This window comes from Moschus berezovskii, chromosome 1, assembly GCF_049115385.1.
Source record: "Moschus berezovskii isolate FMDL1 chromosome 1, NW_MosBer_1.0, whole genome shotgun sequence".
NCBI classification, from domain to species: domain Eukaryota; kingdom Metazoa; phylum Chordata; class Mammalia; order Artiodactyla; family Moschidae; genus Moschus; species Moschus berezovskii.
The window spans coordinates 18,984,135-19,012,030 of NC_142460.1; the positions used below are offsets into that span (position 1 = coordinate 18,984,135).

The following is a 27,896-nucleotide window of genomic DNA, read 5'->3' on the forward strand; positions in this document are numbered from 1 at the left end:
TACCAAGGTGGGGGGCAAGTCCTTGAAAATAAATTAACACAATACCACAGCGGCAGGAAATTATATGTGTTGTGAATGCATGTGTGTGAAAAAGAGTCTGAAGACTTGGAAGATACTCACCAATACACTATCAGTAGTTATCTAAGTGCAGTGAAATTCTAGGTGACTTTTGTCTTTCTTTTTTATACCTTCTGACTTTGTTCCAAATATTAAAATAAGCAAGTATCATTTTCTTTGTTTTAAAAAAGTTGAACTACCATTTTATAGCAGAAAAATAGGTTATGCATGATTATGAAAACTATAAGACAAAAACACATTTTTTAAAAAATAAAGAGGTTAATAAAAAATAAGGTTTAAATCCAACCTTATATGCTTTGAAACGTAAACTGCAAAACACATGGCCTAAATATCATGGATTATAAGGTCCCAGAATGCCAAAGATACAAATGAACATAAACCAGACAATTGGAGTGTATAACAACAGATACTGGTATTATTCAGATACACAAGTGAGCTGACAAATTACAAGGCTAGGAATCATTTCCTGTTAGGTGGATCATGCTATGGTATCCACATTGCTAAAGTATGGGCATTATTTTGCAAAGAATGGTTACTGGGAGGAAAACACAAAAGAGACACTCTTCATAGTCTAGCTCACACAGCTGAGAAATGAGACAGAAAACAGCCCAGTTTCACTTCATTCTTTTGGCAACATCTGAATATGCGTGTTCAATCTCCTGGTCGGCAGGACATGTGTTTGTGAATTCATCCCGAGCATACGCATTGTTCAAGTACCTCCAGATTCCAGTCATTTCAGAAGGAAATTCAAAATCTCTGTATCTCTTGGCCACGATCTGAAAACGAAGAGGAAACCGTCAAGAAGGGAAAACCCACAAACATAGGCGGTTACACCAGACAATCCATTCTTCTGAAGCATGTAATATATTCTTTCTCAAGTTCCCATGTCATTCTACAGCCTTTCAAGATGCCCACATTGTGATATGAGTTTGCAGGGGGCACACTGAGTGTGGGACACAAAGCAGAGGTGCTACACAGCTGTGCCCACCCATTCATCACAGATGGTACTCGTGACCCGCTGGAATGAATTTGCTCTATTGTCTAGTCACTCAGTTGTGTCCAGCTCTTTTGTGACCCCATGGACTGTAACCCACCAGGCTACTCTGTCCATGAAATTTCCCTGGCAAGAATACTGGAGTGGGCTACAATTTCCTTCTTCAGGGGATCTTCCTGACCAAGGGATTGAGCTCAAATCTCCTGTACTACCGGGCAGATTTTTTACCATATGAGCCACCAGGGAAACCCTGAGCTTGCGCTGTAATCTGGTGGATTTCTCTTTGTCCTTCTAGTAGTTTTCTCTCCCTGTGTTTTGCTGCTGAGTTATTTGGTGCCTAAAGATTCAGATGGCTCAGATGATAAAGAGTCTGCCTGCCATATAGGAGACCCGGGATCAATCCCTGGGTCAGGAAGATCCCCTGGAGAAGGAAATGGCAACTCACTCCATTATTCCTGCCTAGAGAATCCCATAAACAGAGGAGATAATTCATGGGATCACATAGATTTGGACATGACTAAGCAACTGGGCAGGAATCCCTTAGAAGAAATGGAGTAGCCATCATGGTCAACAAAAGAGTCCGAAATGCAGTACTTGGATGCAATCTTAAAAATGACAGAATGATTTCTGTTGGTTTCCAAGGCAAACTATTCAGTATTACGGTAATCCAAGTCTATGCCCCAACCAGTAATGCTGAAGAAGCCAAAGTTGAACAGTTCTATGAAGACCTAAAAGACCTTTTAGAACTAACACCCAAAAAAGATGTCCTTTTCATTATAGGGGACTGGAATGCAAAAGTAGCAAGTCAAGAAACACCTGGAGTAACAGGCAAATTTGGCCTTGGAGCACGGAATGAAGCAGGACAAAGGCTAATAGAGTTTTGCGAAGAGAATGCACTGGTCATAGCAAACACCCTCTTCCAACAACACAAGAGAAGACTCTACACATGGACATCACCAGATGGTCAACACTGAAATCAGATTGGTTATATTCTTTGCAGCCAAAGATGGAGATGCTCTATACAGTTAGCAAAAACAAGACCAGGAGCTGACTGTGGCTCAGATCATGAACTCCTTATTGGCAAATTCAGACTTAAATTGAAGAAAGTAGGGAAAACCACTAGACCATTCACATATGACCTCAATCAAATCCCTTATGATTATACAGTGGAAGTAAGAAATAGATTTAAGGGTCTAGATCTGATAGATAGAGTGCCTGATGAACTCTGGATGGAAGTTCATGACATTGTACACGAGACAGAGACCAAGACTATCCCCATGGAAAAGAAATGCAAAAAAGCAAAATGACTGTCTGAGGAGGCCTTACAAATAGCTGTGAAAAGAAGAGAAGCGAAAAGCAAAGGAGGAAAGGAAAGATATAAGCATCTGAATGCAGAGTTCCAAAGAATAGCAAGGAGAGATAAGAAAGCCTTCCTCAGTGATCAATGCAAAGAAATAGAGAAAAACAACAGAATAGGAAAAACAAGAGATCTTTTCAAGAAACTTAGAGATATCAAGGGAACATTTCATGCAAAGATGGGCTCGATAAAGGACAGAAATGGTATGGACCTAACAGAAGCAGAAGATATTAAGAAGAGGTGGCAGGAATACACAGAAGAACTGTACAGAAAAGATCTTCACAATCAAGATAGTCACGATGGCATGATCACTCACCTGGAACCAGACATCTTGGAATGTGAAGTCAAGTGGGCCTTAGAGAGCATCATGACGAACAAAGCTAGTGGAGGTGATGGAATTCCAATTGAGCTATTTCAAATCCTGACAGATGATGCTGTGAAAGTACCGCACTCAATATGCCAGCAAATTTGGAAAACTCAGCAATGGCCACAGGACTGGAAAAGGTCAGTCTTCATTCCAATCTCAAAGAAAGGGAATGCCAAAGAATGCTCAAACTACCACACAATTGCACTCATCTCACACACTAGTAAAGTCATGCTCAAAATTCTCCAAGCCAGGCTTCAGCAATATGTGAATCGTGAACTTCCAGATGTTCAAGCAGGTTTTAGAAAAGGCAGAGGAACCAGAGATCAAATTGCCAACATCTGCTGGATCATGGAGAAAGCAAGAGAATTCCAGAAAAACATCTATTTCTGCTTCATTGACTATGCCAAAGCCTTTGACTGTGTGGATCACAATAAACTGTGGAAAATTCTGAAAGAGATGGTAATACCAGACCACCTGACCTGCCTCTTGAGAAACCTGTACGCAGGTCAGGAAGCAACAGTCAGAACTGTACATGGAACAACAGACTGGTTCCAAGTAGGAAAAGGAGTACGTCAAGGTTGTATATTGTCACCCTGCTTATTTAACTTATATGCAGAGTACATCATGAGGAACGCTGGGCTGGAAGAAGCACGAGTTGGAATCAAGATTTCCAGGAGAAATATCAATAACCTTAGATATGCAGATGACACCACCCTTATGGCAGAAAGTGAAGAGGAACTCAAAGGCCTCTTGATGAAAGTGAAAGACGAGAGTGAAAAGGTTGGCTTGAAGCTCAACATTCAGAAAACAAAGATCATGGCATCTGGTCCCATCACTTCATGGGAAATAGATGGGGAAACAGTGGAAACAGTGTCATACTTTATTTTTTGGGGCTCCAAAATCACTGCAGATGCTGATTGCAGCCATGAAATTAAAAGATGCTTACTCCTTGGAAGGAAAATTATGACCAACCTAGATAGCATATTAAAAAGCAGAGAGATTACTTTGCCAACAAAGGTCCGTCTAGTCAAGGCTATGGTTTTTCCCGTGGTCATGTATGGATGTGAGAGTTGGACTGTGAAGAAAGCTGATCGCTGAAGAATTGATGCTTTTGAACTGTGGTGCTAGAGAAGACTCTTGAGAGTCCCTTGGACTGCAAGGAGATCCAACCAGTCCATTCTAAAGGAGATCAATGCTGGGTGTTCATTGGAAGGACTTATGCTAAAGCTGAAACTGCAATACTTTGGCCACCTCATGCGACGAGTTGACTCACTGGAAAAGAGTCTGATGCTGGGAGGGATTTGGGGTAGGAGGAGATGGGACGACAGAGAACGAGATGGCTGGATGGCATCACCGACTTGATGGACATGAGTTTGAGTGTACTCCAGGAGTTGGTGATGGACAGGGAGGCCTGGCGTGCCTCATGTGGTCGCAAAGAGTCAGACACGACTGAGCGGCTGAACTGAACTGAAGCAACCAACACTTTCACTTTCAAAGGTTCAGATGGATTTTCAGTTTAGATTATGCCAGGATCACTTTGTAGTTCCCTCTCTTTTTCCTATTTGCTGAACCTCACCTCCTGAAGCCCCAAGGACCCATGTATGTTCAGTTCAGTTCAGTTCAGTCGCTCAGTCGTGTATGACTCTCCGCGACCCCATGAATCACAGCACGCCAGGCCTCTCTGTCCATCACCAACTCCCGGAGTTCACTCAAACTCATGTCCACAGAGTGGGTGATGCCATCCAGCCATCTCATTCTCGGTCGTCCCCTTCTCCTCCTGCCCCCATTTGCTGAACCTCACCTCCTGAAACCCCAAGGACCCATGTATGTTACACCTATGGATTTCCATCATTCTGCCTGATATCATTTCACTGTGGGTCTACCGTGTTCGGAGGGCATATTCATGAACTGAAAAATCCTTATCCTAAAGCAAACAGTGGATGTAAGGATGGGGTAGCTGAGAATGGATATCACGAAAACACAGTGGTGTGAGATGTCTCCTCTGGCTGGAGGGTGTCACTGGGAATTCATCACAAAGGAAGTTGTATCCTCTTTGCAGATGGTATGGGTTCCCTGCGGTTGCCTTAACAAAGCACTACAACCGTGGGTCGCTTGAAACAACAGAAATGTCTTCTCCCACAGTCCAAGATCATGGTGTCAGTAGGGCAGGGTTCCCTCTGAAGCCTCCAGGGAAGGATCCGTTCTAGGTCTCTCCCTGTCTCTGGCTTATGGGAGTACAGCTCCAGTCTTCACCTGGCATTTTCCCTGTGTTGGCATCTCTGCATCTGAACTCCCTTTTATAGGAAGATCTGTCATGTTGGATTAGGGGCCCACTCTACTGCTCCTAATCAATTAATATGACCTCATCTTAACTAATTACATCTGCAAGAACTCTGTTTCTAAATAAGGTCAGTTTTGAGATATTGGGAGTTAGGACTTGTGTCTAACTTAGATACGAATTTGGGGGGACAAATACTTGGAAAGCTCTAACAAACCTAGACAGTTTACTAAAAAGCAGAGACATCACTTTGTCAACAAATGTGGATATAGTCAAAGCTGTGGTTTTTCCAGTAGTCATGTATGGATGTGAAAGAAAGGCTGAGCGCCAAAGAACTGATGCTTTTTAACTATGGTGCTGGAGAAGACTCTTGAGAGTCTCTTGGACTGCAAGATCAAACAAGTCAATCCTTAAGGAAATGAGCCCCGAATATTCATTAGGAGGACTGACACTAAAGTTCCAATACTTTGACCACGTGATGCAAAGAGCCGATTCAATGGAAAAGACCCTGATGCTGGGAAAGATTGAAGGCAGGAGGAAAAGGGGATGACAGAGGATGAAATGGTTGGATGGCATCACCTACTCAATGGACATGAGTTTGAGCAAGCTCTGGGAGTTGGTGCTGGACAGGGAGGCCTGGCACGCTGCAGTCCATGGGGTCCCAAAGAGTCAGACACTACTGAGCAACTGAACAACAATACTTGGAAGGACTAATATTTCCCATTGTATTGGCTCCTAGGATGTTTGGATGATATGAGCATGGAATTTGTCACCAATTAGAAGATCTTAATGACTTATTTCTCAGATTTTGGAAGGTGGGAGCTAATGATGCAGCAAAACAGGACCACATAACTTTTCAAAGAACCTCCTAAATTAATATCTTTTACTTGAATCCAATCTTACTAGAGATTAATGTCAAGACTCCTGCTTTTCTTTTATTTGCATTTGGCTGCTTTTGCTTTACCCAAACAATCTGGGTAAATTTATTACATATGTGCCTCTCATAAATGTAAATTTGTTTTACATCATATCTTATTAATGTTATACTTGGTTTTCTAACTTCTTGTAAGTATTTTTGCATTTGTGTGTGTGTGTTTCCCTCTCTGGTGCTTTGGAAGGTTTATGGTCTGTTTTAACTCTTCCAGTGGTGGTTATTGTTTAGTTGCTAAGTCATGTCTGACTCTTTGTGGCTCCATGGACTATAACCTACCAGGCTCCTCTATTCATGGGATTACCCAGGCAAGAATACTGGAGTGGGTCCAGTGGTTTTCTATATAACTTTAAATAACAGGAATTCTTTACTTCTTGATTATCAGCTATTCTTTGACTGATGTCTACTTACTTTGATAATAAGCAAGGAAATTAGTATATTTACACTTCTTTTCATTTCTGATCTATTATCCTCCTTCCAATGGTGTGAAAATAGAAGTTTACTATATCTGATTCAGTCCTGTAGCTATAATTCCCACTGCTCTTGAGTTTTAGTTCTGCTTTCAGATCTAAAGAGGTTCTATGTCTATCACTAATCCTTTTATACCACACACCTTCTCTGTTCCTAAATTCTTATTTTATTATCCTTTTTTATTATGTCATCATATAGAAATTTTATTTTTACAAAATGGCTCAGGGGTGCTTATTCCATCAAAACCAGAAGTCTAGGTAAAAGCAACAATTTACTTGGATATAAAATTCCAAGTGTGAGCATCACACTTACATCACACATCTTTTCCTTTAATCCTTTAACTATTGGCTGTGCTGGGTCTTCGCTGCGGCATGCAGGCTTCTCTAGTTTTGGTGCATGGGCTTAGTTGCTCCAAAGCATATAGGCTCCTAGGTTCCTGACCAGGCATCGAACCTTCATCCCCTGCACTGGAAGGCAGATTCTTAACCACTAGGCCACCAGGGAAGTCCCCAGTCCTTTAACGATTAAACCACTGTTTTCTGGCTTTTAATGTGATCCTAGAATCCCACGAAGAAGGGAATGGCAACCCACTCCAGTATTCCTTTCCTTTTTTAATTAATTTATTTTTTTATCAAAGGATAATTGCTTACAGAATTTTGTTGTTTTCTGTCAAACCTCAACATGAATCAGCCATCAGTTCAGTTCAGTCGCTCAGTCGTGTCTGACTCTTTGCGACCCCATGAACCACAGCATGCCAGGCCTCCCTGTTCATCACCAAATCCCGGAGATTACCCAAACTTATATCCATTGAGTCAGTGATGCCATCTAACTATCACATCCACTGTCGTCCCCTTCTCCTTCTGCCTTCAATCTTTCCCAACCTCAGGGTCTTTTCAAATGAGTCAGCTCTTCGTATCAGGTGGCCAAAATATTGGAGTTTCAGTTTCAATATCAGTCCTTCCAATGAACGCCCAGAACTGATTTCCTTTAGGATGGACTGGTTGGCTCTCCTTGCAGTCCAAGGGATTCTTAAGAGTTTTCTCCAACACCACAGTTCAAAAGCATCAATTCTTCAGTGCTCAGCTTTCATTATAGTCCAACTCTCACATTCACACATGACTACTGGAAAAACCAAAGGCTTGACTAGACCGACCTTAGTTGACAAAGTAATCTTCTGCTTTTTAATATGCTGTCTAGCTTGGTCATAACTTTCCTTACAAGGAGTAAGCGTCTTTTAATTTCATGCCATAGGTGTGTATATATATATATATATATATATATATATATATATGTATCCTCCCTTTTGAACCTCTCTCCCATCTCACGCCCCATCCCACTCCTCTAGGTTGATATAGAGCCCCTGTTTGAGTTTTCTAAGACATACAGCAAATTCCCATTGTCTATCTATTTTACATATTTTTAATCTAAGTTTCCATGTTACCCTTTCCATACATCTCACCTTCTCCTCCTCTCTACCATGTCCATAAGTCTACTCTCTATGTCTGTTTCTTCATTGCTGCCCTGTAAATAAATTCTTCAGTACCAGGATTCCGTATGTATGCATCAGAATATAATATTTATCTTTCTCTTTCTGACTTACTTCACTCTGTATAATAGGTACTAGGTTCATCCACCTCATTAGAATTGACTCAAATGCCTTCCTTTTTATGGCTGAGTAATATTCCTTTGTGTATATGTACCACAACTTCTTTATCCATTCATCTGTCGATGGAAATCTAGGTTGTTTTCATGTTCTAGGTATTGTAAATAATGCTGCAATGAACAATGGGATACATGTGTCTTCTTCAATTTTGGTTTCCTCAGGGTATATGTATAGGAGTGGGATTCAGGGGTCATATGATGGAAATCCAATTGAACTATTTCAAATCCTGAAAGATGAAGCTGTGAAAGTGCTGCACTCAATAAGCCAGCAAATTTGGAAAACTCAGCAGTGGCCACAGGACTGGAAAAAGTCAGTTTTCATTCCAATCTCAAAGAAAGGCAATGCCAACGAATGCTCAAACTACCGCACAATTGCACTCATCTCACACACTAGTAAAGTCATGCTCAAAGTTCTCCAAGCCAGGCTTCAGCAATACGTGAACTGTGAACTTCCAGATGTTCAAGCAGGTTTTAGAAAAGGCAGAGGAACCAGAGATCAAACTGCCAACATCCGTTGGATCATAGAGAAAGAAAGAGAGTTCCAGAAAAACATCTATTTCTGCTTCATTGACTATGCCAAGGCCTTTGACTGTGTGGATCACAATAAACTATGGAACATTCTGAAAGAGATGGGAATACCAGACCACCTGACCTGCCTCTTGAGAAACCTGTATGCAGGTCAGGAAGCAACAGTTAGAACTGGACACGGAACAACAGACTGGTTCCAAATAGGAAAAGGAGTACGTCAAGGCTGTATATTGTCACTCTGCTTATTTAACTTAAATGCAGAGTACATCATGAGGAACGCTGGGCTGGAAGAAGCACAAGCTGGAATCAAGATTGCCGGGAGAAATATCAATAACCTCAGATATGCAGATTAGGGCTTAAAGTGAAGAGGAACTCAAAAGCCTCTTGATGAAAGTGAAAGAGGAGAGTGAAAAGGTTGGCTTGAAGATCAACATTCAGAAAACAAAGATCATGGCATCTGGTCCCATCACTTCACGGGAAATAGATGGGGAAACAGTGTCAGATTTTATTTTTGGGGGCTCCAAAATCACTGCAGATGCTGATTGCAGCCATGAAATTAAAAGATGCTTACTCCTTGGAAGGAAAGTTATGACCAACTTAGATATCATATTAAAAAGCAGAGACATTGCTTTGCTAACCAAGGTCCATCTAGTCAAGGCTATGGTTTTTCCCGTGGTCATGTATGGATGTGAGAGTTGGACTGTGAAGAAAGCTGATCACCGAAGAATTGATGCTTTTGAACTGTGGTGCTAGAGAAGACTCTTGAGGGCCCCTTGGACTGCAAGGAGATCCAACCAGTCCATTCTAAAAGAGATCAATGCTGGGTGTTCATTGGAAGGACTGATGCTAAAGCTGAAACTGCAATACTTTGGCCACCTCATGCGACGAGTTGACTCACTGGAAAAGACTCTGATGCTGGGAGGGATTGGGGGAGGGAGGGGACCGGGACGACAGAGAATGAGATGGCTGGATGGCATCACCGACTCGATGGACATGAGTTTGAGTGAACTCCGGGAGTTGGTGATGGACAGGGAGGCCTGGCGTGTTGTGATTCATGGGGTTGCAGAGTAGGACACGACTGAGTGACTGAACTGAACTAATGGTGCTTTTATTCCTAGTTTTTTAAGGAATCTCTATACCATCTTCCATAGTGGATATACCAGTTCATATTCCCACCAATAGTACAAGAGTGTTCCCTTTTCTCCACACCCTCTCCAGCATTTATTGTTTGTCGACATTTTGATGATGGCCATTCTGACCTGTGTGAGGTGATAGCTCATTGTAGTTTTGATTTGCATTCTCTGATAATGAGCAATATTGAGCATCTTTTCATGTGTTTGTTAGCCATCTGTATGTCTTCTTCGGAGAAATGTCTGTTTAGGTCTGTTTCCCACTTTTTGACTGGCTTGTTTGTTTCTCTGGTATTGACTTGTATGAGCTGCTTGTATATTTTGGAAATTAATCCTTTGTCAGTTGTTTCATTTGCTATTAGTTTCTCCCATTCTGAGGTTTGTCTTTTCACCTTGCTTATAGCTTCCTTTGCTGTACAAAAGCTTTTAAGTTTAATAAGATCTCACTTGTTTACTTTTGTTTTTATTTCTATTACTCTAGGAGGTGGGTCATAGAGGATATTGCTTTGATTTATGTCAGCACTACTCCAGTATTCTTGCCTGGAGAGTTCCAGAGGAGCCTGACAGGGGGTTGCAAAGAGTCAAACACGACTGAGCTACTAACACTTTCACCTCACTTTAGAGACATATGAGGCTAATCTGTATTTCTTCAATGTGTAGGTGGACTTACCTTGTATTATTATTACTATTATCATTATCATCTGGGCACCCAAAGGGTTTTTTTATCATCAAAGTTCAAATATAATTTACCAGCTATATCACAGTGTGTTGACTGTTCAGGACAATATTTTTCTAATGATGGATTGCTATTTAAAGTAAATGTTCAGGTCATCCTTTAATTCAAAACACTTTACCTTTGAGTCTTCTTTTTCCTCTTTTTTTCTTTCCTGTTCTTTTTCCTGATTAGGTACACTTTTACCTCTTGCTTCTTCTCCATTCAATTTGAGATCATTTCCTCAGGCTGTCTTCCAAATCCTTGATGGATTTCTGCAATGTCATTTCCCACCTCTTGCTACTCCTAATACAACTTCTAAACAATTTCTGAAATTGTTTTGTCTTTAAGGTTTTTTTCAGTTCTACCAGTTTCATTTTCATCCTTTGTGAGATTATATTTTTTGAAACTTTGTGACTTGTCTTTGAGCACTTTCTCCAAAGGTTCATGTGCTATGCTAAGTAGCTCAGTCATGTCCAACTCTTTTGAGACCCAATGGACTGTAGCCCACCAGGCTTCTCTGTCTATGGGATTTTTCACCCAAGAATACTGGAATGGGCTGTTATTTCCTACTCCAGGGCACCTTCCCAACTCAGGGATCAAACCTACATCTCCTGTGTCTTCTGCATTGCACTTGGGTTTTTTACCCACTAAGCCATCAGGGAAGGGTTCATGTTCTTTTTCATTTCTTTGAGGCTGTAGAGAAGTATCTGTCTGAAAAGTTCTTTGGTTTCTGGACCAATCTTAACCAGAAAGGTGTTTCTCATCTGCCTTTTTCTCTTTTGTTCTATTTAACCCTTCTCCCTCTTCTTTGTGATCATCTCTATCCACATAGAGGTCCCACTTGGATTCCTTTTGGTTACTAACCATCCTTTAATGGGCAGACCCGTTGGACCTACTATTTGCTTAAAAATAAGGTGGAGAGCAATGGGAGGAAGGCCAGGCAACAGGCAGACCAATTTAGATATTTATCCTCAAACACCTGTTCATCAAGGGGCTTCCCTGGTGGCTCAAATGGTAAAGAAACTGCCTGTAATGCAGAAGACCCAGGTTCAACTCCTGGTCAGGAAGATCTCCTGGAGAAGGAAATGACAGCCCATTCCAGTATTCTTGCCTGGAGAATTCCGTGGACAGAGGAGCCTGGCGGGCTAGATTCCATGGGTAGCAGAATCAAACACAACTGAGTGACTAACACGCTTTTTTCACCTCCTCTTCAAACACTGCTCTATACTCTGCCCCAGGGACACATGAGGGTCAAGGTCAAAGTCAGGGTTAGTGCCTCCTCCACTCTGAAGCTCATAGATTAGGAGGAGGTCACTGTGGCTACAAGTGATGCTACAATCTCTCTTCTGAGTGAGTCCAAGCTTATTTCTTTTCTCTGCTCAGCAGTCACAAAGCAAAATGCCTCTTTCCTTCTCTCCTCCCCTCCATCTCCCCTTCCTGTTCCTTTGGGTCAGGGGACAATGGCAGAACACACAGGTGACACCTCTGAAAAGTTTCACCTTCAGCTGTGCCTCCACAGAGATCTCATCTCTGTAGGGCTGGTCCTTGCCTCTCTCGGCCCACTCAGTGCCCTGTCCTCAAACAAAGAAGCTTGGGTTGGACACTTCAAGGCTATATTATTTACTTTTATAGACATCCGAACTTTGCTGAAGATCTAGAGAAGCTAGTGTCTAAGTCTTTGAGTTGGTGGTCCATCCTTTTATAATTTTACAAAAGGTGGAGAGGGACTTCCCTGGTGGGCCAGCGGCTAAGACTCTGAGCTTCCAATGCAGAAGGTGTGTATTCAATCCTTGGATGGGGAACCGAGGTCTCAGGTGCTACCCAATGCAGCCAAAAAGAAATTAAAGGTGGAGATAGTGCTTTAGATTTTCAGAATGTTTTTGCTGGTTTCAGGATGGGAATAGATTGTAAAGTCCTCTATTCTCTCATTGTCTTACCATAAATTCCTGTAGATTGGTTCTCATTGCCTTTCAGAAGTGCTCCTTCCTGGAAGATTATTTAGCTGCTGGGTATTTTGAGTGCTAAGTGGCTTTGAAGATTTTGCAGTTAGGTCTTCTATTGGAGCCGTGGACTGCTTTATTTTGCTCTGAAGTTTATCCCCTCTACTGACATTTTAAACAGTCTTTATTTACAGGAGTTAAACAAGTAGCAACTGATCTGTGTATGTATGCATGTGTGTACATACGTGTATCTTTTTCTTGCCTTCCCTAAACTCCGTGTGCTTCTGTGATGTTACATTAGTCAAAGCAATGATGAAAATATGTTTAATAAAGGGACTAAGTTGGGCTTCCCTGGTAGCTCAGATGGTAAAGCGTCTGCCTATAAGGCGGGAGACCTGGGTTCAATTCCTGGGTCTGGAAGATCCCCTGGAGAAGGAAATGGCAACCCACTCCAGTATTCATGCCTGGAAAAATCCCATGGACCGAGGAGCCTGGTGGGCTACGGTCCATGGGATCGTAAAGAGTCAGACAGGACTGAGCGACTTCACTCACTAAGCCAGACACAATGACATAAATAACTTGTAGGAAAATGGCTCCCAAATGTCTGGTTTGGATAATCACCAATGTGGCAGGTTTGAAGGACTGAGTTGCCGTCATGAAATTTTACGTGTCAGAACACTGGCAGAGTTATTAAAAAGAAAGTTCACTTGGAGGATCAGCAGCATCCTCAAGGCTTAGCTTTCAGGTTGGTGCCCCTTGAACACGTCAGGGAAGAGAGAAGAAAGAAGATGAATGGGGCAAGGCTGGGAATGGAGTCGGGAAGGAAGAGAAAGGTAAAGGATGACTGGAGTAACAGGGTGGTCAGTTGCCCACAGGACAGCCATGCCACAGACTATGAGAACCTAATTCGTAAATTTCTAAATGCCAAATTATTCATGTATGGATGTGAGAGTTGGACTATAAAGAAAGCTGAGCACTGAAGAATTGATGTTTTTTAACTGTGGTGTTGGAGAAGACTCTTGAGAGTCCCATGGACTGCAAGGAGATCCAGCTAGTCCATCCTAAAGGAAATCAGTCCTGAATATTCATTGAAAGGACTGATGCTGAAGCTGAAACTCCAATACTTTGGCCACATGATTCGCACAGCCAATTCCTTCGTAAAGACCCTAATGCTGGGAAAGATTGAAGGCAGGAGGAAAAGGGGACAACAGAGTATGAGATGGTTGGATGGCCTCACTGATTTGATGGACATGAGTTTGAGTAAGCTCTGGGAGTTGGTGATGGACAGGGAAGCCTAGTGTGCTATAGTCCAGTTCAGTTCAGTTTAGTCGCTCAGTCGTGTCTGACTCTTTGCAACCCCATGAACCTGCATCCATGGGGTCGCAAAGAGTCGGACACGACTGAGTGACTAAACTGAACTAAAATGCCAAATAAATGCATTATTAGAACACAAGGTCGTTGTCTTGTATTTCCCTATGTCTTCTCTCCCATCTCCCTACCCTTATACCAAGGACCTAGTTCTGAACCTGGTATGGTCTGAATAATAAGGATGCCCCAGAACAAGGGTTGGGCTTCCTCCTGGGGTGTCCTGGGCTACTGAAGACCAAGGGCAGAGCAGCAGTGATAGTGATGCAACTGACAGCTGTGAGCACCAGCCAGATGGGGCACTCTGGGGAGCAGCCAGAACTAAGGAGGCCAGGGTGGGGTCATCTACTTCTGAATTTCAGAGTCACCCCCGGAAGCTCTAATTTTATAAGTCAGGGGCTGAACTGAGGGGTTTACATTTCTAACAGGGCTTCCCTGGTGGCTCAGGGGTAAGGAATCCGCCTGCAATGCAGGATGATTCCCTGGAGGAGGGTATGGTAACCCACTCCAGAAAACTTGCTGGGAAAATCCTATGGACAGAAGAGTCTCAGGGGCTGTAGTCCACGGGGTCACAAAGAGTCAGACACTACTGGAGCCCCTGAGCAGGCGCATTTCTAAGTTAGTAGGCACAATTCTTATGCCTACTAATGTTGGAGAACCACTGGTCTAGGGAATCTTTAAACCCTAATTATACATGACCAGTGACTCATTTCCTGTTCGATCACCTGGGAAAACAGGCTGCCACATGTGGTCCAGCCCAGGAGCTATCAGCTGCTCACCAGCTGTAAGGGGTCTGTGTTAAGAGCCACATCCTCCATTATTCAAGGGTTTGGCTTACTCTTCCCATCACGAACAATTGAGTGAGTTCACTTCTTTTTTTCAAGGTTGGCTCAGTTTTTTGGTTGTTGTTTTTATTTTTGGACTTCACTGCTCAGCTTGCAGGATCTTAGTTCTCCACCCAAGGACTGAACCCAGGCCACCCTGGTGAAAGCGCTGAGTCCCAACCACTGGACAACCACCAGGGAATTTCCCGAGTTCACATTTTAATCCTTGCAGATTCCACACACCATCTCCAAGCCTGGAGTCTGAAATATCAGCTATAATCAATGTATTCCCTCAAGTTTCTTTCACAGAGCTTGTCTTTAGGCTGAGGGGGTTAAGACTGGATAAAAGAAGCTGTGAGGATGGAGAGATGAGAGCCAAGCTCTCAGATTCTTCATGAGAATCTCCGAGGAACACCTGAGAATGGACTTGGGGCTTGGCTGCGGTAAACAGAAACGAGCTAGACTTTTAAATTCAAGAGCCCGTGTTTTAGATTGTCTTGGCAAAAATAAATAAACACAAGTCAAAACAAAATGGAACAAAGCCCCATTCATGTATTCAGCACCCAAGGTACGAAGAAGGACAAACCTTAATAATGTGGAGCTTGGGTAAGAGGTTGCAGTCAGCCAGCGTGAGCTCATTGCCATCCAGGAACTTCCTTCCAGAAACAGCCGCTTCCTCGGTGCTGCAGGCATCTATCTCATCAGGCAGGGGGCTGTTCAGATAACTGTCCAGCTTCTTCAGGGCCTTTAACAGGTTCCTTTCATAAACTAAAACGGGAAGGCAGAAAACAACTAAGATGAGCCGTGGAAGTCCACGTCTCCTCTGTCTTTGTTGTTGTTCAGCTGCTCAGTCGTGCTCAGCTCTTTGGGACACCGTGGACTGCAGCTCTCCAGGCTTCCCTGTCCTTCACCAACTCCCGGAGCTTGCTCAAACTCATGCCATTGGGTTGATGATGTCATCCAACCATCTCATCCTCTGTCATCCCTTTCTCCTCCTGCCCTCCTCTCTCTAGATATCAAAAAAAAGGAGTTTGTCCCTTCCCTCCTGAGACACGGCCAGTGAGTGTTAGAGCGTCAGGAAGGAGACAGGTGGGTTTATGAAATCTAGATAAAAGATTCACTTCTCCTTGGAAAATAATTCTGCTCTCTACACAACACTGCTGCTTCTAGAACTCATTCATTTATTCAAAAATCTATATGGAGAAACTTTCATGGTGGGCATCACTGACTCAATGTACATAAGTTTGGGTAAACTCCGGGAGTTGGTGATGGACAGGGAGGCCTGGCGTGCTGCAGTCCATGGGATTGCAAAGAGTCAGACACGACTGAGCAACTGAACTGAACTGAATGGTTAAGACTCTGTGCTTTCCAGGTGGGATGAGGTGGGAGGTGGGAAGGAAGCTCAAGAGGGAAGGGACGGGTGTATACCATTCATGTTGACGTATGGCAGAAACCAACATAATATGGTAAAGGAATTTTATTCCAACTAAAAATAAATAAACTAAAAAAGACTCTGCATTTCCAATGTAGAGTCAAAGAACTAAGATCTTACATGCCACACCATGTGACCAAAACATTTTTTTAAAACTTTAAAAAAATCTTTATGGAAATCATATAATGAAGGAAGCACCAATAGAAGGTTCATTCACCCTGAATTCCATGGGAGAGCAAGGAATCACTGGTGGTGATGATTTTCTCCTAAAAATGTCCTTTTCTGGACAATCTCTAGAATAGCACTCAGTCCCTGAAACCCATGTGCAGGCTCAGAGTGGGAGGTGCTTTTTCCTTATTTCTATACACATGTCCCTCCCCACTGTGCAGTGAGTCAGAATTCCCCAGATCTTATAAGCCACACCAGGTGCGGAATAGAGGTCCATGAAGTAAACAGAAAACAGGAAGATGGGAGGGACTCACTCTCATTTGCATCCTTCTTGGTATTTTTTATAAATGCTGAGAACTTGGCAAACACATCATTTCCAGCAGAGTTAGATTCAGGATGTTGGGTCCCCAGCTTAGGGTACCTTGAAAAGTTCAAAGTGAGGGTATCACAGATCAGCAATGTTTGAGTTAGGAGAATACAAAGCAGGAGGGGAAGAAATGCCTTCCTTTGGGCAGATATAGAAATGAAAACTGCTCCTTAAATGTTTTCCTAATCTTTCCATCTTCAAAGTTGGAAGCAACACCAGCCAGGAGTAAAGCACTGGATGGCCTGTTCTCATCCTGGGACAGAGGGCCCCCGGCCTTGCTGGTCTCGGTTCTCTCCCTCCTGAAATAAAGATGATGAACTAGAGGGTTCCCTTGCAGGCCCAGCCTGCTGCAATGCTGCGTGCAACACACGCTCCCAACAGGCCATCAAAACGGGCCACCCACGTGACATCAGCCCACTTCCTGCCATTAAATCCTAATTGCCAAATGGCAGGTGCAGAGTAGAGAAATCCAAGCCACTGAGACTCAGGGCTTCTAATCTCGCTGTGTTTCCTGTGGCACACCACAGGTGCAGCTCAGGAGGTAAGGGCCATGGCCACAGAAAGCCAACACGCAGCACCAAGAGTTTTAGAACTGTCTGTGAACAGGGAAAAGTGACAACAGAGTTGCCAACACTGGTTTTGATGAGGCCCACCTTGGGGGAGCCAATTTCTCCTCTAAGAACTCCTCGATCTTATTCACATCTGTCTTGACTTCACCGTCAAAAGTCATGAAAGGTGGGTTGGTGCCGGGAGCCAAGTTCTGCAGGTCCGCAGGTTTCCTGGGCAGGGGGGAAGGGCAGTGCCAGGGTTGGGATCATTGCCAAGGCTTAACCATGCCCCTCCACACACACAGAAACCACCCTTGAGAATTTCAAAGGCAACTGGGAATTTACAAACTGTTCTACTGGCAAGGAAAGTGTGGCCCTTTATCTGGAGACGGGGCTGAAAAGTTAACCCTCCCGTTTATCAGCCAGGAGAGGGGCTCAGGAAGGCTCTGGAGAGAGTCACAGCTGACCAGTCACGGGGTGCGCAGGCTCCTCCCAGCTCCCCTCCTCCTACTCCTTCCGGGTTGCATCTGACCCCATCCTGTAATGACTTTGAGGCCCATGTCCGCCCGCTCCAATCCAGGGTCTTGATGCAGGGTGGACATGCTGGGACAGGGCCGATGGGTCCTAGGAGTGTGTATGCATGTACCTGTGTGTTTCTGTCTCTGTGTGTCTCTGTCTGTGTGTGTATGCATACCTGTGTGTCTGTGTCTCTGTGTGCCTCTGTGCGTGTCTGTCCCTGTGTGTGTGTGTGTGTCTGTGTGTTGTGTCTGTGTATGTGCCTGTGTCTGTATGTCTGTGTATCTCCATCTCTGTGTGTGTGTGTGTGCCTCTGTGCATGTCTGTCTCTGTGTGTCTCTGTCTGACTGTGTGTATGTGTGTGTGTGTGTTTGTGTCTGTATTTGGGTCTGTGTATGCACTGTGTCTGTATGTCTATGTGTGTGTATGTGTCTCCATCTCTGTGTGGGTGTGTGTGCGCCTGTGTGTCTGTGTCTCTGTGCGCCCCTGTGCATGTCTGTCTCTGTGTGTCTGTGTGTTTGTGTCTGTATTTGGGTCTGTGTATGCACTGTGTCTGTATGTCTATGTGTGTGTGTGTGTCTCCATCTCTGTGTGGGTGTGTGCGCGCCTGTGTGTCTGTGTCTCTGTGAGCCTCTGTGTGTGTCTGTCTCTGTGTGTCTGTGTATTTGTGTCTGTATTTGGGTCTGTGTATGCACCGTGTCTGTATATCTATGTGTGTGTGTGTGTCTCCATCTCTGTGTGTGTGCCTGTGCCTGTGTGTATGTGTCTGCCTGGGTGTCTCTCTGTGTGCCTGTGTGTATAGGGAATTGGGGATAGTTATTTCAATACTGCAGACCTGGTCTTACCTTTTCAAGTCCACTGTTGTCACATTAAATATAACACCCTTTAGCCAGAGAATCATAAAGAGACGCTGAGAAAATGGGCAATTTCCAATGCTCTCACCATCACAGCCAGCCTGCAAATGGAAGGGGAAATCTTCATCAGAACTAGTCTCACAATTACAAATGCCAGACTCCACACTGCATGCACACAAAATCATGGTGAATGTTTGTTAACAGTGATGATACTGTAAGTAGGTCGCTTCCCCCAGCCCCCAAGTGGGAGGTGTGGGTGGGGAGAACACACACACTCTCTGAGCTTTCTGCCTTCCTTCCATCTTCTCACCACTTCCTGCCATTCAGGGCATCTGAACAGCGGTTCTCAGAGGGAAAAGAGCAGCCAGAGGGAACCCCCTTTATTACTAAAGGCAAAAAAGAAAGACATACTCTTCCCCTCCCTCCATCTCTTGATCCTCTTTAGAAGAGACACAGATCTCTTGCCAGGATGACCATTTGTGAAAAAGACCAGCAGGCTCCCCCACCGGGACATGATCCCCCACACTCTCTACTGTGTCCATCTCTGGAATGAGGGCTGGTTCCTATGAGCTCTAGGACCCCGGGACACTAAAATGTTTCGGTCCCCTCCTCCACCAGGGAGCATTTGTACTTAGTCTGCAGCGTGTTCACAGCTGATATGGAGGATAGGAAGACAGGTGGAAACAATGTCTCCCTGATAACCTGAGCGGGTCATATCCACACACATGTACCCAGACGCAGGCACAGAAGAACACTGAGCAGACATCCTCCCTTCTGTGGATTTCTGAGAGAAAAGAAAGGCAGATGTTAGAGAAGAGAGGGGAGCCGTAGACTCCGTCCTCCTGGGGAAATTCCCAATCTCTTCTTTCTCTTCCCATTTTTCTCCACCCAGCAAAATTATAGCGCTTACAAAATGCTGCTGGAAAGACCAGGAGACTCAGCCAGGCTCTGATGACAGAAATGACCATATTTAGGCCAGGAAGTCCATTTATTCCACCTGCAGTCCAAAGGGAATTGAGAGGAAAGCACTGAATCTATAAGCTGAATAACAGAAAGGGGGAAAGTCAATTGCTGGTTTGAGAATTGAAGAAAGGAAAAAAGATGCTTCAGGAAAATTGGAAGTCTTAAGAAATTCTTCAGAGGTGGTTCTCTGGCATGAAGTTCTTAAGTCACCTGGAGAGGTTGTTCATAACAAGCTGTTCCTACAAATGAAGAGTTGATAAGAGACCCCAATTCAGTTTCAAAAAAGACTCGATTGGCCTCTTCACAAAGATGAAGCCCAGATGGCCAATAAGCATGTGGAAAGGTTCTTAAAATCATTAGCCAACAGGGAAACACAAGTTACAATCGCAAATAGATTTGATGACACACCGACCAGAATGGCTAAAATGAAAAGCTCAGACAATATCAAGTGTAGACAGGAATGAGGAGTAGCAGACTCCCCATCCACTGTTGGTGAGAGTGCAAATTGGTGCAACCACTGTGGAAAACTGTTTGGCAATTATTTATCCAAAATAAACATGCATTTATGCTATGACATAGCAATTCTACTACCAACAGAAATGAGTGTTGGGGCACAAAAAGCACTTAAATGAATATTGTTAGCGGCTTTAGTGTCATAGCCAAAACCTGGAAACAACTCAGATGCCACCAAGCGTAGAATGAATAAATAAAAGGTAGTTACTCATCTACAGGCTTCCCAGATGGCACCAGTGGCAAAGAACCTGCCTGCCAGTGCAGGAGACGGAAGAGATGCAACTTCGATCCCTGGGTTGGGAAGATCCCCTGGAGGAGGACACGGCAACCCACTCCAGTCTTCTTGCCTGGAAAATCTCATGGTCAGAAGAGCCTTGCAGGCCACAGTCCATGGAGTCACAAAGGGTCAGACACGACTGGAGCAACTTAGCATGCACACTCATATACTACCCCACACTATACCACATACACTACACCATACACTCATGCCACAGTGGAAAAAAACAGCTATTGCTACAAACAACAGTGTGGATAAATCTCACACACACAATGTGGAGGGAAAGAAACCAGACTCAAGAGTCCTTTAGGAGAGTCCAGTGTAGGTGAAGTTCAAACACAAGAAAACTGTGTGATGCGAGTCAGAAGAAGAGCTGCCTTTGGAAGCTGGGCATTGTCTGGAAAGGGTGGAAGGAGCCCTTAGGGTGGTGGAAATATTCTATAGCTTGAGTTGGGTGGTAGCAACATGGTGGGGATATTCATCTTGACAAAGTCTTAATTAAGGTTTGTTTCCTTTACTGCATGTTTTACTCCAATAAAAAAAAAAAAGCAAAAGTATTAATTTAAAAAATACAGAATCAGATTCAATGGGTATTGTATGGGGTCCAGAGATCTGAATTTTTAACAAAGTTTGCCAAGGTAACATAATTCTGGCAGTCCAGGGCCTCAGCCCCACCTTGGACAAGAGATAAGGCTGGCCCAGTGTTATGGTTAATGCATAAGACAGAATGGTTTGAGCCACACCCCAATGGATGATCTGTTGATGAGAAGGTTCTTACAGAAACTAGCTGATAAATCCAGCTGCAGAAGTGTAAAGCAAATGGGTGAACTTAATATACATGAAGAGGCACCAATGGACTCAGATAAGTAACTTCAGAGCCCCCTAAGCTCAGGGCACTGGCTTCAACCCCCTCCCCCAACTCCTCCAGCTCTCCCTTCCCCATTCTAGCATTTCTGGGCAGGTCCACCTGGTGTTTCCAGTAGTCATGTACGGAAGTTGGACCATAAGGAAGACTGAGCACTGAAGAACTGATGCTTTCAAACTGTAGTGCTAGAGAAGATGCTTGAGAATCCCTTGGACTGCAAGGAGATCACGCCAGTCCATCCTAAAGAAAATCAACCTTGAATAGTCACTGGAAGGACTGATGCTGAAGCTGAAGCTCCAATCCTTTGGCCACCTGATGCAAAGAGCCAACTCACTGCTAAAGACCCTGATGCTGGGAAACATTGAAGGCAGGAGGAGAAGGAGGTGACAGAGGATGAGATGGTTACATGGCATCATCAACTCATTGGACATGAGTTTCAGCAAACTCTGGGAGATCGTGAAGGACAGGGAAGCCTGGTGTGCTACAATCCTTGGAGTAGCAAAAAGTCAGACTGAACAGCCTGGTGTCTGTGAAAGATTAGGGGTGTGACAGTTAGGACCCCTGCAGATAGCCCCTTGGCTGCCTGAGACCACACCTTGCCGGGGGACGCCATAACCTCATGGCCATTTCGAAGGCTGCCCAGTCTCCTCTTGGCTGTGTCCTGGAGCAGGCATCAGCACAGAGCTCAGCTACATAAAACTCTGAGCAGCTTGTTGCTGGCGATCCCTCCTAAATCATGGTGCTTTCATAACCACTGCAGGTTTGGGCAGTGTCATGCCAGAAAAGGGGGCAAAGGAAGAGATGGAAGTTCAGGGACATAAAGGCATGTATTTTGGCCAGTCCTGACTTGTTCCACAGTTTCTAAACCTCTTATTTTTATAGTGGTTACACTAAGTTCAGTCAAGCCTGAGGTAAGTTCTGCAGAGTCAGGCCATTGTGTTTCTCCTTCTCTCTTGTGTCTCTAACCTCCAGAATCTTCTCATAACTCTATGCTGAACGGGGCAACATCCCCGAGGAACCGGGGTGTCTTGGTGAAATGCACTTTGACCAAGAGCTCTGTGCCTGGGACCCGCCGCTTTCTATGGCATCTGGAGAACATCTACCCTGCACGGGTCTCTCTGCCTCGCTGCTCTCTTTCATGGGCTCAAACTCAAGCCAGTTTTTTCCCTTTAAATTGTTCTCAGCTTTTCCTGAACCCTGGAAGCTCCTTCTTAAGGAGAAACAAAAAGGGAGGGAGGAGCAACACATCTTTTAAAACCTAAAAATGGCCTGTGTCATCCAGCCAGGTAAACACTTCACCTTCTTAACAGGTTCCTTCCCAGAACTGGACCTGGAAGGTAGAATGATGGTCTTCAAGGCACAACACCCACAGCCCAGAAGGTAGTGATGAAAGCTGCCTTTGTACATGTCCCACCCATGTGATCATCAAACAGAATTGTTCTGACCCAGCTCGGGCGTGGTGTGAAGGCTGTCAGGCATTTTAGAAGCATCAGCCAGCTGCCACGACTGCCCATAAAAGATTTTTGCATATCCAGTGTTGCCTCACCTTAAATTGCTCTAAAAAAAAATTTTTTTTTCTGTCTCGGTCTGTTGTAAATGAGGGGGTTACGGGAACGTGGCGAGAGTGACTAGGACTCCTTGCTGCCTGATTTTATTACTTTAATGTGCTTCAATGCCAGGACGTGCCAGCAAAAATAAAGGCAAAGATATGTCATTACCACCGCCCATTATTGGACAACACTGAGGGAGTATGGCCCTGGTCATTGTCATTATCAGACAAGATGATGGGATAATCACACAGGCATTAGGGGGTGAATAATTGACATGGTTGCCATAATGAGGACACTTTATCATATGCAGTTTTATTTTCCGATGCTGATAATTCTCTCAGGCTAATTACACTATGGGCTAAGGTGTCTCAGCAGAGTTCTCAGCCCACGGGGAAACTTTTGTATGTATAAATTTCTGATAAAATCAAATTAGGCAGTTTGAGAGATCAGAGTGTCTTTTTGTTTCCAGTGGAGACCCAAGCACTTGAATAACCCAGTTCATAGATCCGCCTTTCGAAATGCAACGTTTCTGAGTGCCTACAACGATGGTAATTCTCAAAAGAAAAACACTGATGCCTCTGACATGTTCTGAGAAATCTCGTCTGCGCCAGAGCCCATTTGCAGCATTGGAGGATGTTGGTCATTCTGCTAAGTCCTGGCCTGGGCCCACCTCCCACCTCACAGCCTGAGCTGTAAAGGTTCAAATGTCACTACAAAGGTCAGCAGGTCTTCAGACCAGAACCTACTCCCACCTACTCTTTGCACACTTAATTCCACTTAGAATTTGTGGAGGAGCAGTTTGTTAAATTTCCTTTCAGTGCTTTTTGCTTCCAGCCAACGACCTTTCCAAGGCTGGGCTGGAGGGACATGTAAGGAGCACCATCCACCCCCACCTGCCACTAAAGTCACTCCTGCTCCCCACAGCCTGTGAGGGACTGCCCCACCCCACCTGAAAAACAAGTGATGACCCAATGGGGGCTCCAGATCACCCCTACCTGATCCTCCACCTGAATCCCCTCCTTCAGGGTCTCTACCCCCTTTCTAGAAAATTCCATGAGGGCCTAAAAGGCAAACACATTCTGCAAAGGAAGCATTTTTCCTTACTCCATGTAAAGGTCATGAAAAAACAATTGGGGGGGTCTTCCCTGGTGGGACAATGGATGAGAATCCACCTGCCAATGCGGGGGGACATGGATTCAATCCCTGGTCCAGAACGATCCCACATGCTTCAGAGAAACAGCTCATGTGATACAACTACTGAAGCCCGTTCACCTAGAACTGTGCTCCACAACAAAGCGTAGCCCCTACTCGCTGCACCTAGAGAAAGTCTGCCCACAGCAACGAAGACCTAGTGCAGCCAAAATAAATTAACCATTGAAAAAAAATAAAACAGTTTGAGGGTGAAGGGAAGATAAAGGAAGAGGCAATAAACTGAAAGTACTCTGTCCCCTTTCTGACAACTGGTTTTCAACCAAGAAGATGAGCTGAAAGGTGTTAGTTGCTCAATTATGTCTGACTCTCTGTGACCCCATGGACAGCAGAGCCCACCTTGTTCCTCTGTCCATGGAGTTCTCCAGGCAAGAATAGAATTTTCATCTCATGTGCAGGAAAGTGTTCCTGTCCCTGTAGAAACACGGGAGGGATCCAGGGGTCAAACAGCTAATGTGGTCAACTCCATCATAGGGAAAATCCAGAGAAAATCAGTGAGTAATGATGGACGGTGTTCCCAACACTCTGGGGAGGACTTACTGTTGTTTAGTTGCTCAGTCATACCCAACTCTTTGCAACCCCATGGACTATAGCCCACCAGGCTGAATAAAAGAGCTGCTGTTCTGAGGAGGTGAGGGTCAGAGGACAGTCTGACGTGGGAGGCCATGGGCAGCCTCTAAGAGCAGTGCTCCCTGAGAAGAACGATGTGGTCAGAGGACTGGTCTGACTCTCCTCTGTTGGCAGCTGGCCCCGCGGAAGGCTGGAGACAACACAGCCAGAGAGGAACAGGCTGCAGCCAGCCAGATGGGAGCCGACTCTCCACTCCATGACCCTCCTGCACACTCCCATGAACTCCTCCAGGGTCCTCTGCAGGAAGCCCGATGGCCTCACATGCTTTGGGGCCCGGTGATCAAACCCACCTTGCAAGGCCAAGGGCAGAGATCCCACCTCGGAGCTGGGAGGCAGCCCTCCACAGTTCCTGCACACACATCGTCTTATGACTGACACCAGGTGTGGCTGAGCGCCCCTCCTAGAAGGTGGGAGCTATAAACTCAACCCCAGGAGGGTGGGAGGGCAAGCTCAGGGCACTGGTAAAGAGACACGTGGGTGCAGTGTCCTCACATGCACCCCTAGAGCCCAGGCTGAACCCACCATGTCCACCTGCCACTAGAAGCGACAGCTGGGAGACGCTCCTCCTAGGTCTTTCCTTGCTCCCAGGGAAGTACGTGGGAGCTCCAGGATCTCCCTAACCATCTACACAGCCATGGAGTCAGGGACCTGTCTTCCTTCAGCCGAGGGTCCCGCAGGACATGGCGGAGTTCCAGGCCCAGGGTAAACACTTCATGTGTGAAACACTAAGGGCCTGAATCCCATGGCTCCAGGAACCTGAAGCCTGATCCACTTCACAAAGTGCCTCCCAGGCCTGCCTTCCTCTTTCTTCTCAAGGCCAATGTCCATGAACTCTTCATTTTTTAAAAAAGCTCACAAAGACAGGGTGCTGAAATGGAAGACCTTGTGTACTCACGAATATTCAGAGCTTCCTAAGGGACATATTTTCTTCTTAGGAATGGAGGAAAATTCTCCCATTTTTAAGCCATTCTTTTATGACAATTCTACAAAATTGAATGTAACTTTATATTTTAAAAAGATACAGTTTTGTAAATATTTGTATATACATATATTACAAATATTCCAATTGTTTGATTTTGAATTATATATGTCAAATATTCTGTTTTGGGGGGGTTAGATCATGGCATCTGGTCCCATCACTTCGTGGGAAATAGATGGGGAAACAGTGGAAACAGTATCAGATTTTATTTTGGGGGCTCCAAAATAACTGCGGATGCTGATTGCAGCCAGGAAATGAAAAGACGCTTACTCCTTGGAAGGAAAGTTATGACCAACTTAGCATATTAGAAAGCAGAGACATTATTTTGACAACCAAGGTCCGTCTAGTCAAGGCTATGGTTTTTCCCATGGTCATGTATGGATGTGAGAGTTGGACTGTGAAGAAAGTTGATCGCGGAAGAATTGATGCTTTTGAACTGTGGTGCTGGAGAAGACTCTTGAGAGTCCCTTGGACTGCAAGGAGATCCAACCAGTCCATTCTAAAGGAGATCAGTCCTGGATGTTCATTGGAGGGACTGATGCTAAAGCTGAAACTCCAGTACTTTGGCCACCTCATGTGAAGAGTTGACTCACTGGAAAAGACTCTGATGCTGGGAAGGATTGGGGGCGGGAGGAGAAGGGGACGACAGAGAATGAGATGGCTGGATGGCATCACCGACTCTGTGGACATGAGTTTGAGTGAACTCCGGGAGCTGGTGATGGACAGGGAGGCCTGGTGTGCTGTGATTCATGGGGTCGCAAAGAGTCAGAGACGACTGAGCGACTGAACTGAACTGATGTTTTATTATACTTTGTTAAAAAAGGAAAAATTGTACATTTTTAGAATGTTTGTATAAGTAAATTTAATGTACTGGAAATAAAAATTTTAAAAAAGGAAAGAAGCTCACAGTGTCTCACGACTAAGAGATCACCCAAGGAGAGCAGCATTCAACAGGAGTGGAAGAGAAGAAAAGGTGAGGTGGGAAGGGGAGAGGAGACAGAGAGGAGGGAGGGGTTGGGGAGAAAGAAGAAAAGGAGAGGGGAGGGTAGTGGGAAGGGATCAGAACACCAAGCACTCAGGTCATGGGCAGCAAAGTCTTCCGAAAGCCTCTTGGACTTGAGGTTTGACTTAAAATGCAAAATTTAAATCAATCTGAAACTTCCTGGTTTTGAATAATCTGTATGTTTGAAAAAATGTATATACAATTCTTCCTGTTTGCCAGACACCTTGAAGTTCCCATTTTGAGCAACATGAGATCTCTTGGAGGCAACGCAGTCCAGGAGGATGGGTGAGGGGCCAGGGAGGGCCAGTGTGAACTTGAGTCCCACTCCTTACTCATCGAGTGGCCTTGGGCAAACCATTTGTTCTCCCCAAGCCTCATTTTCTCCATTTAAAAGCCAGGGATGAGAATCCATTTGCCTTGGAGGATCTCTGGGTGATACACACTGGAGTCTCATGGGCACCCAATAAAGGCGGCTATTAATGTCATTAGCATCATCATTCCTCTTCTAAATCTGCACGGCCCAGAACAATTAGGGAATTTAGGGTACTTTTTAACAAGGCTCAATTAGTGTGATTTTCATGCCAAACTGTATAGGCCTTAAAGAAGTACTGATTTTTTTGCCCTCCCAAAACCTAGTGCCTCCTATATCTATTCCAAGTGAAAATTAACAACTGAAGTCGTTTTCTTAATTGCAAAAGCAAACAGATCCTCAGCCAGGAGGCAAAACAGCAGAACCCTGGCCTGGCATTCATATCTGGGAGTTACCCCAGCCTCTTGGGGAAAAGTCCAGAGGAAAGGGCATCTGGAGAGCTGGGGGCACCTGACATATGGCAAGGCTGACGAGCCCAGGGAAACTGCTTCCTTTTCAAGAAAGAGTACCGCAGGCCTCCATCATCTGTCCACCAGCATCTGGGCTCCCCGGTGGCTCAGAGGGTAAAGAATCTGCCTGCCATGGAGGAGACCTGCATTCGATCCCTGGGTCGGGAAGATCCCTTGGAGAAGGAAATGGCGACCCACTCCAGGATTCTTGCCTGGAGAATCCCATGGACAGAGGAGCCTGGCAGGCTACAGTCCATGGGGTTGCAAAGAGTCAGACACCACTGAGCAACTAACATTTTCATCTGAGGAAGAGTGAGTTTCATGTAATGAGGGAAGAAGGCAATCCCTCCCCCATCAGAACTTGGTGTTCAACATGCTGGAACTGCAGATCCACGTGGAGAAAGGCTCTTTTAACCATGCAGAGGAGAAACAAGGAAGCCCATCTCTTCCTTGTCAAACGTTTTGGAAGCGAAAAGTAAATAAGAAAGTAAGTAAAGTTGCTTAGTCGTGTTTGACTATTTGCAACCACAGGGACTGTAGCCTGCCAGGCTCCTCTGTCCATG

The 27,896-nt window shown here is 44.8% G+C and overlaps 1 protein-coding gene across 2 annotated transcripts in view; it reads right to left on the reverse strand.

Moving 5' to 3' along the window:
* Positions 1-306: 306 nt before the first annotated feature.
* CLIC6 (CLIC family member 6) overlaps positions 307-27,896 on the reverse strand; it is a 55,447-nt gene continuing 27,857 nt past the window's right edge. For both annotated transcript variants that reach the window (XM_088834939.1, XM_055417294.2), the window contains 5 exons: positions 18,517-18,626; positions 17,261-17,386; positions 16,555-16,661; positions 15,227-15,408; positions 307-854 (listed from right to left, as the gene is read on the reverse strand). In XM_088834939.1, coding sequence (XP_088691065.1) covers positions 693-854; positions 15,227-15,408; positions 16,555-16,661; positions 17,261-17,386; positions 18,517-18,626 — 687 coding nt within the window. In that variant the 3' untranslated portion in view covers positions 307-692. The remainder of the gene's footprint in view (positions 855-15,226; positions 15,409-16,554; positions 16,662-17,260; positions 17,387-18,516; positions 18,627-27,896) is intronic.